We start from the raw sequence: 14,055 nt of genomic DNA, 5'->3' as shown, positions 1-14,055 counted from the left end.
GCGTTTTGCACGACTTACTGAGCCAAAGTTACATAGACAGGGTATGGGTCAAGTATGGCGAATTTACACTCGTGGCCGGTGAACATATATTTGTATTTCAAAATCTACTACCTTTGACTACAGCCTACAGCTTTTAGTTAAAGGACTCAGGAGTTGGTGACCGGGCGAAACTGAAGGGAATTTTTGTAAATGCAGACGAAATGAGATCATGAAAATGTATAAATATATATTTGTTTCTAACAAAATAAATATAATCTTTGCATGCAAATAATATAACATATTTATATAAAAATATAGGATAATTCTAAAATCTCTATAGTACAATATTCGGCACGGAGTGTAACAATTTTATTTTAGTCATTACGGTACAGTCATTACCGTGTAGATAACATTTAATTATATTCACAAGTATAAACTGTGGTTGAAATATCCTCGATTGGAACGAGATCATGCATGGACGTACATATTTGCAATATAAAAGCGGAGAATTATGAAAATCATGAAAAATTGGGTTTGGTGGGACAAGGAGGGAGAAGTATTACACAGATTCAAACAGTCGATACTAAAACTTTAGAAATAAAAATATCATTTGAAATTTTCACAGTAAGATTTTTGGAATGATGTTGAATAATATTTTGACATCTCTTGAAAGTATACATTAACAAGAACATAGGTAAATACTGTTAGGTAAATTTATTTTTGGAATCAAAAGTGTACTTCTTGTAGATAAAAATATATATATAATCTAAACAAAATATGCATAAGTATATAACATGAAGCAGGTAACATAACACAAATAAATCTCAAACGTATAACAGTGTGTAAAAGACACAGCTATGCCTAGAAATACAATATAACAAAAGCAATTTTACATCATTATAAAATATTTTTATATACGGCCCAGAATTCTAGGTAAAGGAGGAAGATTGTTTTAATTAAAAGTTGCAATATGTAGAAGGTACAGTGTGCGACAAGGACAACAATCAGGATGTGAAACTTAAATTTAGTTGTGTAATAGTTAATGCTCGGTACCGGTAACTGTGTATTTCCCGTATATACCAAAACAAGCCCTTCTGAATTCTGCGACCAAAAACAGTGATATTTTAGTTCAGTGTTCCTCAAAGTGGTCCCTTGGGGCTTACGCAGCCGGCCTTCTTGGACTTGGAGTTTTCATTGGACCTACAGTGGGTCCCCAGAAACACATCATGAATTACAAGTTGAAAAAGGTTTTATGCTTGCGGTTGAACCAAGTTTTGGAAATTTAACCTGAGAAGCTGATAAATAGTAGCAATGATTATTTTTGTAATTTTCCATGACATTCAAAATTTTCAATAATTTTTTAATCAGATATCTTTTGACGATAAATATGGGCCATGAGAAAGTAACGGTTGAGAACCACTGGTCTAAACGGCAACTTTTTTTTCTTCTTTTACTTGCGGACTGGCTTTGTCATCCGCGTCACGTGGTGCGGGTTTTCTGCGACGAACTGGTCTTTTGTACGCGTTCCAAATTCGTATGGATTTATCCCAAGAACCAGAAACATACTATAAAAAACGAAAACGATTAAATTAGATACCGATAGCTGGAATGAAGTCATTATGCTACAAAATGACATACCTGCGACCTTTCCAGAACGTGTATTATACTTCGTATACTGTCCGTGTGTCCGACGTTTGTCTGAACTAAATTCATTGTTTCCAAGTCGTACACTCTAAAAATATAGGACGTGAAATAATATTTTACGAATAAAAAAAATAAATATTAAAATATTTACTCACTTTATTATATTTTCAACACCGGCCACAATAGAACCGTTAGTCCGATCTATGCATAGTGTTGATACACTGCCCTCAGTTGATAGTACGTGCTCACATGACATGCCGTCGTCAGTCTGTTAAAAAAGGTTCATGAAATGTAACATGGTTTGTCTCCACAAATTGACAGTAACGCAATGTGATATAATTTTAGGGCGGTAAGAGGTGTTGTGACAAGATTATGCTACTCGTGATATCGAGGTGACCTTTGACTGTTGGTTGGGTACAATATCTATTTGGAATTGGGTGTCTGGCGCATAATAGTAACAAAGTATTATTTTTAAACTCGCCATAAGAGGGAGTTAGAGTCAAAGCAAAAATTCAACTCCACAATGTCTAATTCGGAACTCAGTCAATCGCTTTGGGAGAATATTTTTCGGCAAAATAAAGCTGAGCTTTCACAAATTTTGTGGACAAGGGCCGGAGCGATACTGATTACAGAGCCCCTTTTTTTTATTTTCGAGAGTTCGTCGCACTCGAGAGTTGGCACACCATGTTACCTTAACGAAAAATAGTATGTGTCAAATTTAGATTCTCTTACCCATATTCTTATAGTACCATCCTCCGAGCCACTTATCCATCTATGATAAATAGGGTTCCATTTGATGCACGTGATTTCAAGTTCGTGTCCTTGTAAGGTATTACGTAGCTTCATTTCAGACCCAACGGTGCTAAAGTCCCGGATATAAACCATACCGTCACTGCTCGCGTAGGCATATTCATTTCTATAAAAGAAAATTTAAATCGGACAAAAAACTATCAGTATCATTCAGGCGTAAGTTTATGTAGCTATGTTTAGTAAAACACTTGATAACACGGGGACTTTCCTCTTGGTTTCCAATATTATACTAAACACAACATTCCAGAAATCAAAGGCTTTGTTCAAAAATTTCATGTAACATACTGCAAATAACTAGTTCTTAAATAAACATCTTCCACATTCGCAACACGCTATAATTTGTATTCGGGTAGAGTACCAACTTTAAATATTATCTACTACTACATTTCGAGTTGAACATACATTTTTCAATGTATAATGAACATAAAGCTCGCGTGAAATTATATTTCAGATAAAACCAGACCTGACTGACCATTGGTCCGTTTCTCAAAATTTCATGAATATAATAACCCAGGGGACTGATTATAGGCCTGATTACATGTCCGCTGGAACCGGTCTAGTAGACCACATATTCACGCTTCAGTGGTTCGCCTGCGATTCAAATCCGTGCTATCGGTCCAGAACATCAGACCTCCTATTTAGGAGGTCTGGAAGTGAGCTAACCGGTCTTGCTCAGTTGCTTCGCCGTGCTACTCGAGCAATCGTGAATCACCGTGATCGAAGGAGGTACGGAAGTTGTTTTCCTTTTCATCTCTGGTAAGTGAGTTGCTTTTTTAAACTAATAAAAATTCAGCTAGATAGGGCAAGTTTAATTTAAACATCTTTCGCATCTGTTGTGTCGCTGCTGAATACAAATTTGAAATACCGGGATCCCGGTGCGGCATATTAGCATGATAGGTTGTTGTTTTGAAACGGAGAATTAAATCTTGATGTCCAAAGATTTATTGGTATAAACTGAGCGCAGTACGACTTCAGTTTGCATTGAGAATTCTTTTGGAATTGCACCATACAGCCATACCGCATCCTAGCTAGTACCGGTAGTCCAGTGTTAACTCTAAGCAAATTATGAGTGCGAAAGTGCTTCGCAGTCCAAAAAAAAAGTGCGAAAGTGCTTTTGCCGATTTTAACAAGTTAGGTGCCCTAGCCTTTCATATAACCCATTTAAAACGGCATAGATACTCGAAAAAGCGCTCCTCCGGTTAATATTATGATTCAAAGAGAAGCCTTTTCGTTAACCGAGTTCCCTTCAAGCGAATTCATGTTTAATTAAAACAAGCGAATTCATCGGCAATGAAATGACATCTGCTAACACCTGCCACGGACAAAACTTTCATGCAATGTATCACGTGTCAGTTGCTTACTTGCGTAAACAGCAAAGACTTTCACATTTGTTACTCCTCCCATCTAACAGACACGAGGCCGGCTGGAAACCATATTAGTTACAGGGTGGATCGTTTGTACAAATCCGGTGCAAAATAATCCCCCCCCCCCCCCCCAAATATAAATAGCAATCAACTAATTAGGGTTAGGTGCGCTGGAAATTCAACTTTTCGATTCATCCCTAAACCTAATCTGATAATTATTAATTTGTGATTTTGAACCACTTTGAAAGTCGCCACCCGCTGTTTTAAAAGATAGGTTAACTCCGAAATATTATGCAGGATACTCCCCTGTTTTAGGAGATAGGTTGACCTACTTTCCTTTCGAACTTTTTTCTCCGAAATATTACACAAGATCACTTTGAAAATCCTCCCGTTTCGTGAGCTAGCGTGACCTAATTTCTCATTTACATTTATATTATACTATTTCAGAGCTTACCCAAAGACAAGTAATTTTTAAATGTCCACATGCCTTGGTTTGCGTGCGAGTTAGTTTAAATCGGGCAGAAAACATCATATATTGGCAAAATGTTTAGTAATCTCATGTACTTTCAGCATTCATAAATAGCACTCTTTGTAATGCTGCTGACCTAGTATCAAATATTCGCATCACAACGCCACTTGCGAGGTTTCCATATATTTCAATTACACTAATAGGAACAATGACATCAAAGAGTTTACTTTGCGAAGGTACACTAAATATAACGAGGGTGATTCTTGAGAAAAACATGAATTTAAAAAATAAACGAATGATATGATAATGGATCCCAAATAATTTTGAGAGTGTCTCGAAATACCAATCCATTTGATAAATAATTTTTATTCGACCACATGAACGCTGATATGTTTTTTAAGCAGAATGTAAAAAAATTTATAATTAATAAACGGGAGTTACGACGCCCTTTACACATCGTGTGTATTAAACTTCCCTGGTAGGTACTTTGGTAAGTACTATTATTATTGTACCTATACACCTGTTGAAGTATTTCGGACAATTTCGAATTTAAAATAAATGAAAACCAGACATATATATAATAAGGAGGCAAAAGTAAAATGAACATTTATTGAAAAAGTTATCATTTAAGAAAGACAACATGATCGTACAATTCCGCCAAAACCTCGATGTTCGCAAGTGAGATGATAAATGAATACTTCCCTGTATTCGATCAATTAACTTTAGCGTATCGTTGTTCTGCCAACAAACAGCCGGGTGCAAAATATTTCCGTTCTGTGATATGCTCACACATATTCTCAATATTAATATCATACCCTCGCGTATGTACTTTCTATTAGCTCTTTAGTGATCCCTTCCATCCTTGGCCAAGTCATGTTTCGAATATGTGAACATTTTATTCGACCATACATGGCCGGCGGGATGTTAAAATTGTAAACAAGAGAGAGGTAAAATCAATCGCGAATTTCGTTATAACGGCTCGTTTACGAATTGTTGCGCCTGTTATCGTCGAAAATAATTACATTTGTTGTATTTTGAGGCATTTAAGCAGTAATAATTAGGGCATGACATCATCAAAATCGTCAAGTGAGATCTTGAAATTGCAAATTCCGTAAATAAAATTGCGAATTACTCGGTAACGAATTCAGCTTTAATGACCGTCGGGGTATTGTTTTGTTGAAAATTATTATTAATTTGAGAGCGGCAAAAACATACAGTCCATACCGATGCGACTGCAATTTATATGGTCGCAATTGGTGTGGCGCGTTTATTAATAGTGTAAAATAAATTAAACGAATATCAATTATAACCAAGCCTGTCAGCGTGTTTATTTTCTGTGGGCAGGAATCGTAAAATACCATCTTGAGACAAATTCACTTCTATTATAAAATCTTAATTTTCAGTTATTATGGTTATACAAATAACGTGTGGCAACTTTTTAATTTATCGTCGATCAAAAAACCGCCCCACACTCGTCCAAACGTGTGTCGAGCTTGAACGACAGGAACAGATTCATCGACGACCTTAATTAGGGAAAATATGTATTTTATTGGGAATGCAAAATAAATGTAACAAAACGCATTTTTTGTGATATAACTTTGTATTTTCGGAAACGGGTTACCGTGAAAGGTAAAATTTGATCTAAATTAATTGCAAAAATGTTTTATTTTAAATGTAACAAAACACATTTTTCGAGATACAACTGTATTTTCGGATACCGGGTGTCATGGAGAATAAAATGTGATCTGAATTCACCGTAAATAATGTTTCATTCCAAATGTATTATAACGCATTTTTTTGCGATATAACTTTGTATTTTCGAAATCGGGGGTCACGAAAATTATTAATTTAATGTTTTATCTATCGTCTAACTAACGTCTGGAACACATCATTTTCGGGGAGAACTCTAGCCCGCGAAACGTCATTTAATTTAAAATAGAGAATGTTTCACGCATTTCAAAACGGAAAATCACCAGTAAGTGGACAGGGATTCAACCCTCCGGATTCAGTATTCTATATCCCCCGTGTCAGAACTTTCTGAAGAATGGAACAAAGAACCCGTCAAACCGCCGCGGAAGAAGGGGAGTATTTTTTTGCACTAATAATTAGGGCGTGACAATATCAAAATCGTCAAGAAACTGGTGAATTTGCAAATTCCATAAATAAAATTGTGAATTGCTCGGTAACATTTTAGCTATAATTATCGCCGGGGTATTGTTTTGTTGAAAACACGTTGAAACTTGAGGGAATTAGTTACAATTAGCGCCTGACCTCTATTAGGCACTCGAGCACTCGAAAAAAAAGCACTCGAGCCCAATCTTTTTAGCAATAAGTCGCATACGTGAAATATCCTGTAAAAGAAGTGCTGTTCATTAACGTCATCTCGTCTTATGACCACGCAGAAATGCCTTTATAGCCGAATTATTCAATCACTATTTCAAATCAACATTCAGGATTGGCACAATTTCAGATTTGCGAAGTTTATCACCATAGAAATACATGAGAAAGTTAATTATCGTCTTAATAAATATCTGCATCACGGTATGGACAATAATATTACCATTCGCATAAAATCGGGACGGTAAATTTACAAATCTTGATAGGTAATATTAAAGCCAGCGCAAATGTTAATTTGAGTCCTCAATGTCTTCAACAGCTGTTGCCGATGTGAACGAACGGGTAAACCCGAAATATAAAACTTCGATGTCCTCCGAACCACAAGAATTCATATTTGTAAAAAAGAGAGGGCGGGAATATAGATTACCCAAAACCTGGATATCGCCGCCAAAACGATCGGTGACAAGAACAATTAGCGATTACAACGGAATTAACCAGTAAAAAGGCTTTGTTGCCGATTTTTTAATGTTTCCACCACGTTTATTCGGTACTCCTTAAAAATATTCGATTTAAAAAAATATTGAATTTTGCCCACCCCTCCTCGCATATCAATGAGAAATAGTTGTGTAAATATCGCAAAAATCCGGAAAATGCCACGTCCTTTCAACATTGTGATTACAATAAAATGGCATTTAATGGTATTTTGTGAATTTGCTGATTTTGCAAATCTGTGACATGCTGCTAAAAGTTTCGTCTGATTTGAAAATCGTGCAGTTTGGTCACAATTCATCCAAAGTGACTATAACACGTTACTAACACTTTTTATAGTCATTTTGAATTCATCGATATCATTGATAGTCACATGACCACTCTCGTTCAAAGAAACGCCCTGGGAGCGTTTTTTGCAGGAGAAGCGGAATCCGTGTGCTTGTATAATAATCATATTATAAACAAGAATTTTGCCGTTAATGCAAAAGCTTTATCTCCTATGTCTGCATCTCATAGGTTAGAATTCCGGTAAATATCGTTATGATATGCAGAATTGAGTTACAAAAGTACCAGTATGTTACTTATTTGTCAACTTAATACTCGAAAATATTTGTTAACTTTGAATTTTTATTCCATTCAAAATCGGAAAAAAGTGCTATTTCGCAGTCCCTAAAAAAAGTTGCGAAAGTGTTTCGCAATTTTCGCAAAAAAGTGCGCTAATAGTGAACACTGACCGGTACCCTTACTGTACATACCGGTACCAGCATAAATACGAAGCTTCAGTGTCGGTAACGTCGCAGTAGTAGGGCGATATTAAATAATGAAAGTGCTTCTGTTTACATATGATGAGCCCACTTCACACAAGTGTTTGGTTGATAAAGTGTAACTGTTTTAATTTGGTTGCCAGTCTGCCAGTAGCCTACTGGTAACTGTAGGCCTACTGTGATTTTTTAATGGATCGTGTGGCGTAAGGTGCCAGTAGTCTGCAGCGTTGAACGCTGAATGGTCGGCCAAAATGATCTAAATTGTCTATCTTTTATGCCCCCAATAAATTCGTCGTTTTGTTCTTAGATTGTAGGCAAATTTCAACGGGAAAGCAACCCCTCATCATATTCTGCAAATAACCTCAATCAAGAACGTACATTTAATTTTGATACTTTAATTAACATTTGTATTGAATTTATGAATTTATTGAAAATAAAATATATGCAGTGTTTGCAAATCATGACTTATTTGATTTAATCCGGCAACTCTGAAACTGTTCTCAGCTTGTTGGTTTGGACATGTAATCGAGGGCGCTAAGTAGTCTCCGAGACCACTTTGACCGAACCGGTTCGCTGGACTGGTTTTGATAAACATGTAATCAGGCCTATTATTGTCCCCTCCGCGGAAGAGGCCATTCAAATGACACCCGAGGCCTCCCTAATCCTAACTAATTTTACGCAATCGTTTCAAAATAGGAGATAAATATAGAAAAGTCGGCGCTTCAGAAGTGTGTGTACCAATATGGAGGTGACTAATTTTGTTCGCCTACTTTACATCAAGTTATGTAATGGGACTGAAAGTTATATGCACAGACAGGCCCCGAACTCGTTATAGAACTAAATAGGGAAAATCAGAATAAAATTATGGCTTAACCCTAATCTGGTACACACACTACGGGAGTACCGAAAATTCACCACAGTAAATGATAAATATTTTCCTACCTTTCTTTACAGTATTCAATATCAAGTATAACACCATCACATGCCAATTCTCCTTCAGCTAGTTCGTCTTCGTTGACTGCATCCTCGATATCATCAGGTGGAATTTCTTTTCCAGTGTTGATGTCATAACGAGTCTTATTCGCTCGCAACTGATCATGAAGTTGTCCTGTTCGTAGATTCCAAACCAATATTTTTCGGTCCCATCCGCCTGAAAGCTGAAAATAAACTTCCAGGTCATTTGTTCTATAATACGCCTTTCGCTTTAAACAGGGCAATGTACAAACATACACCGCTAGGTAAGGAGATCCATAGTTTAGGGTAGAGTTTATCAAACTTTTTTTGCTTGGAAAAACTACGCTTTTTATCTCGCCTCGCGGAACACTAAGAATTAGAAGGTAAAATTGATAATAAAAATTTGTGTAAAGAATTTACTTTGTGCATCAACTTGCACAACCGGCTTATCACAGCATCTTTTGAGGCTTCCAGTTTTGAGCCAACAATCCATTTGGAAGGGTGGTTTTCAAATAAATTAGCCTATGGTAAAATTAAAAAGTTTGCTGTAAACTTGACAATTCAAAAATTATGCCGATGGTTAACGATATTGGAAGGTTGACGAAAATGCCATGCTTTCCAGACTGGCACGAGGCCTGTCCGCCTGTTTCTCGCTAGTTAGGAGACAAATATACGACCCAGAGGCGCTGAAGTACGGCGGACCCAGAGGCGCGCGGTCGCAATTTCGATCCCTGTCCCGCGGAACACTCCAGCGATACACAGTATTAGAAACGCTGGTTAGGGGAAACGGAATCTTTCAAGTTCAGCATCGCCTACCCAATTTGTTACACCCCGGATTAGGTGGTGAGCAAGAGGTTTGAACTCGAGATTTTAATCTGCAATGCCATTATAGGTAAGTGACTATCTTCAACCTCAAACGCGCCAGATTTGGTAACAATCTTCATGACTTTCAAATACGGAATTATCGACAACTGAAATCAGCGGACTTGTCATCGTATAGTGCTCGTATAGTTCATGTAACTGTTGGTCGGTTACGACTTTTTCCGTGATCGAGTCCATTTATCTGAAACGAACTAATGGATAACTATTTCCATGAACGACAGATGCCGTGATTCGCCATGTGATAAAGTCGTAATCCTTCCTCGTTTCCCGGCTATAAACGTAAAAAAAAACATTATCCTCTTTTGTCAATTCTTACGTAAATCGTCACAGATGACTTACCATGTAAGTGGCTCCGTGTTCCTCTTCCTTATCAACGATAGCAAATGACGTCACACAAGATTCGTGTCCCAGAAGGACATCTTTGCATATAAAACCAGCCACTCTATTTGTTACAGAATCAGCGAAACTGTTGGTCGCTTTCTCCTGAATTGGCGTAGCATCGCCTGCAGCTGGTTCTAGTCTTGTTTCCTCCAACGGTTTCTATAATTGAAACAGGGTTTTGTAATCACCCCGGGAAAAGGGGAATTAACTATCTGATGATTGTCGAAATTGTAACATTGTCGATATTTACAAAGGGAGCATAACTTTTCCCCGAAAACCGATGTAGCATAGTGCTTGTAGTACAGGGTTACCTAAAAACGAAGCCCATAAACTTCTTAAATACTTCAACAAAAATGAATCAAATTTATTTAGCAATTGAACTTCTGTTTGTGTACCCACAAATATTCTAGGAAATTTTCCCCAAAAGTTTTATTATTTTCAGAATATGTTTCAAAGGACGTGGGTTCTGTTTTGGGGTACACCCTCTATGTTCAGGGCTATATAAAAAACATAAAACTCTATTTAACTAGCAACAGTAAGATTTGAAAGAGGTGCTGGAGGCAAGATTAGTGACTCTCACATAGTATTACTACTGCCAGAGACGTCCGTCATTTTTAAAGCATAATAATACATCAACAGCACGGGTGTAAACAATATCACAAGGTAATCAGAAGGCAATTTATCACATTGATACAAAACTAAAAATACAATTTTAGATGCCCTCAACTCTCTGTAATATTGTATGCCACAGTCAGTTTTTTCCATTTTAATAATGACTATTGGCCCGGATACTGTTCATGTTGCGACGGTTTGTATATCACCACGAATATAGCAGTAAATTGAGTTAAATCTCGTTTACTTCGTCATCGTCTCTTCCGTCTCCCATAATTAAGCCATTATTCAACGTTTCTCCGTATAGTTTTTGAGGTGGGATCGGAGTCATATTATTTCGTCTAAAATCTCCAAATAAGACGCTGTATTTCCTGGTGTAAATATAGAATTGGTAAGTTTGATGTCATGGTTTCATGTTTGTCGCAAACAAAATATTGTCGGCATGTCCGACCTAATTATGTTGGCGTTGCCAGTTGATAATAACCTCTTGTGAAACAAATTTATAATAAATTTGGTAGACTACAGAAGAGAGAGGTGGCTTCCTACATACTTGCCTGCTTGAAAAAATGTAAAATATATACCCCAATTAAACAATTAGCCTAATCATAGATTATGGCGTTTTTATTGGCACAGACGATCTTGGGATCTGACATTTATGTCAGGTACAATCTCAATAGTGTAAAGGCGGTTTCTTTGTTTTGATACCATTAGTGTTACGGCTATAAGTCGTTTCTCTGCCAAATAAGATGTTAGAAATGAAAGAATGATTGGATCTACGTCGTCGTTGCCATGACCTCGTTGCCAGGTGACCTACACCAAAATATATCACGTCAATCTTTTGTAAAAGACATTTCGTTTCTCGATAATTCTGACTATTGGGCGAATGCGTTACTGCCCTTCCAGGGCTTTTCGTCCCCTAATCTATTCGCCCCTAGATGATGATGTTGCTTAATATCGGAATCATTGGATTATACTATCTATACCAGGGGTTTCCAAACCAGGGGTCGCGACCCCAAATTGGGTCGGAGTGATAAATAGGTAGGGTCGCAACCAGGTCATGGGGTCGGTGGGGTCGCTGAGGTATGGTAGAGGATGGATGTACAACTCATCTAAGATTTGACAAACCATGTTAGATTTAGCAGTTTGTATCATGGCTTAAAGTAAAATTAGCACATAGGCATCACTCTATGCTTTCGTTATTGAAAATATAGGTGTTTATTGTGACATCACTGTTGGGTTTTAGCTTATTTTACTTAATACCACCACATGACCAAACTCAAAAGTCCAGAGAAAGAAGCTCTAAAGTTTCATGAAAAATATATATATATATATTGACCTGGGGTCGCACTGGACACTTGGAAGTTGTCTTTGGGGTCATCCTGAAAAAAGTTTGGGAACCACTGATTTATACCAATTTGAAGATTAGGACAATCCTATCACACTAGCACTAAGAGGGGACGTGTATAGTCAGTCATTTGTTCCAAGAGGAAATTTTTTATATAAAAAAATGAAATTCTAATTAGTATATTCCGGTCGAGGGTGCGGCTTGTTTGTAACAAAGTGATAAGAAGCCGAAATCGAAACAAAACGAATAGAAGAAATATTAATCTCCCCATTTATGTAATAAAACGTCCTAGAAATGGGATTTGACTTCTGCCCAATGCTTTTTTACCTGTGAACTGGAGATCCATCCATCTTTTCCGGGGATAATTTGGTCAACGCACTAACTGCTGCTTCATCAAACCCCCATATGTAGATGTTCCCATCTTCTGATGACGTAATAAGGATGTCCAAATGCTCAACGTAAATACCAGAAAGGAGAGAAACATTGTTTCTAAAATAGGAAAATAACTTTTCCAATCCGGTATAAAATAAAACAACATTGTGAACTCACTACAGCTTTGGTCGGTCAAAGAATGAGAGAGTCGCAAAGGGCTTCTGCGCATTGACACGAGCACTCACTCTATGGTCGAGCGAAATACCTTGTAAGCATATTTCCACAAAGTCGTAAATATAAAAAATTTGAAAAACCAAAGCTATATCATATCGAAGGTTTATTTAGGGCAATTACTTACCGTGTAGAAATATTAAAACACCAATTTGCACCACTCGTTGATCACAAAAATACAAGGCCAAAATGGAACATTTGAATCCTAAATCAAACTTTATGGCACATCGTAGTTTAATATAATTTATGAATGACTTTTTGTTTTTGAAGTGATCGCTTGAGGCTTTTTTCGAAAATATATGGCTATACATCAATGAAATGTTGATTCGTTTTTAATATATAATTGTATTGTAAACATAAATGTGTTTACATCAAAAGATGCTTTGTTTACAGTCGTACAGTAGCTATCATCATGGCTTTGCAAGGAAAAGATAGTATGGAGTTAATTCCAGTCCGTTAGAAGCTTTCAAAGATAGCTCCATTTAATCAATAAACCTAGATTTGCAGACAGGCCGCCGGAAATTCGCGCTTGAATTAATTAAGTTGTGATTGGCGTATCATGATTTATCTACATCTTCCGTCGGAAATTCTTGATTCTACCGGATGTTTTGTCCTAAATCAACGTTCTGTTTCGATTATTTATTTTGTTTTTAGATATTAAAATTATGTTCTGTCGAATATAAATGATTACTGTTAGGTGATTAATTAATGTCCCAGTGCCGGTGACATTTTTGTCCGCATTAATTAATTAAGGCGGTACAAACTAATGCATATACAATACCTTTAAAATAATGTTTTTAATGTTTAAAGTCATGTAGCTATCGTCCCAATTCAACTAAAATACCTTTTTACGGCCCTGTTTAGATTTAAATATCCGTTTGTCTGACATCGTATATGTCTGACGTTTACTATACGTAGCGCGAATGGCAAATGTGAAGAGTGCTTCGTTTAATTTTTCTGTTGTAAAAAGTTTCTATGTTTCCATTCAATTCCTAGTATACATATTTTTATTTGAAAAATTAGGTCACGTGTCTACAGCGGTACAATATGGGAACATCAGGATATTTCCTATTGTCGCGTCACAATGAACCAGAAGGCAGCCCTATTTCAATTCGCGTTTCCAAATTTCTCAAAACCCGATAATTCCTGGTGGTATTCAATTTCCAATTAACCCCAAACAAATTTATAAATTTCCTAAAATCTTATTCAAATAACACAGACAAATCAGATTCTTTATTGTCTTTGAATCGTAACGCGATAAATTAAATCCGCCAGACAGACCAGCGTAAGAGAAAACAAACATATTTGACCTCAATCCGGAAGCGAAAAAACGTCATCGGGGTCAAAAACGTCCCTGTGCGAAAGATAATCCGTTTTGCAAATTGCGAGGATTTCCATCACGTGACCAGTCACGGTCACAAC

General features: G+C 36.8%; 1 protein-coding gene across 4 annotated transcripts in view; it reads right to left on the bottom strand.

The window, feature by feature from the left end:
- Nucleotides 1-218: 218 nt before the first annotated feature.
- LOC120332461 (uncharacterized) overlaps nucleotides 219-14,055 on the bottom strand; it is a 28,169-nt gene continuing 14,332 nt past the window's right edge. For all 4 annotated transcript variants that reach the window (XM_039399710.2, XM_039399711.2, XM_039399712.2 and 1 more), the window contains 8 exons: nucleotides 12,358-12,519; nucleotides 10,933-11,056; nucleotides 10,032-10,232; nucleotides 8,799-9,013; nucleotides 2,356-2,539; nucleotides 1,779-1,891; nucleotides 1,618-1,711; nucleotides 219-1,544 (listed from right to left, as the gene is read on the bottom strand). In XM_039399710.2, coding sequence (XP_039255644.2) covers nucleotides 1,404-1,544; nucleotides 1,618-1,711; nucleotides 1,779-1,891; nucleotides 2,356-2,539; nucleotides 8,799-9,013; nucleotides 10,032-10,232; nucleotides 10,933-11,056; nucleotides 12,358-12,519 — 1,234 coding nt within the window. In that variant the 3' untranslated portion in view covers nucleotides 219-1,403. The remainder of the gene's footprint in view (nucleotides 1,545-1,617; nucleotides 1,712-1,778; nucleotides 1,892-2,355; nucleotides 2,540-8,798; nucleotides 9,014-10,031; nucleotides 10,233-10,932; nucleotides 11,057-12,357; nucleotides 12,520-14,055) is intronic.

Source organism: Styela clava, chromosome 13 (assembly GCF_964204865.1).
Source record: "Styela clava chromosome 13, kaStyClav1.hap1.2, whole genome shotgun sequence".
NCBI lineage: Eukaryota > Metazoa > Chordata > Ascidiacea > Stolidobranchia > Styelidae > Styela > Styela clava.
This window is presented reverse-complemented; position numbering and strand designations above follow the sequence as displayed.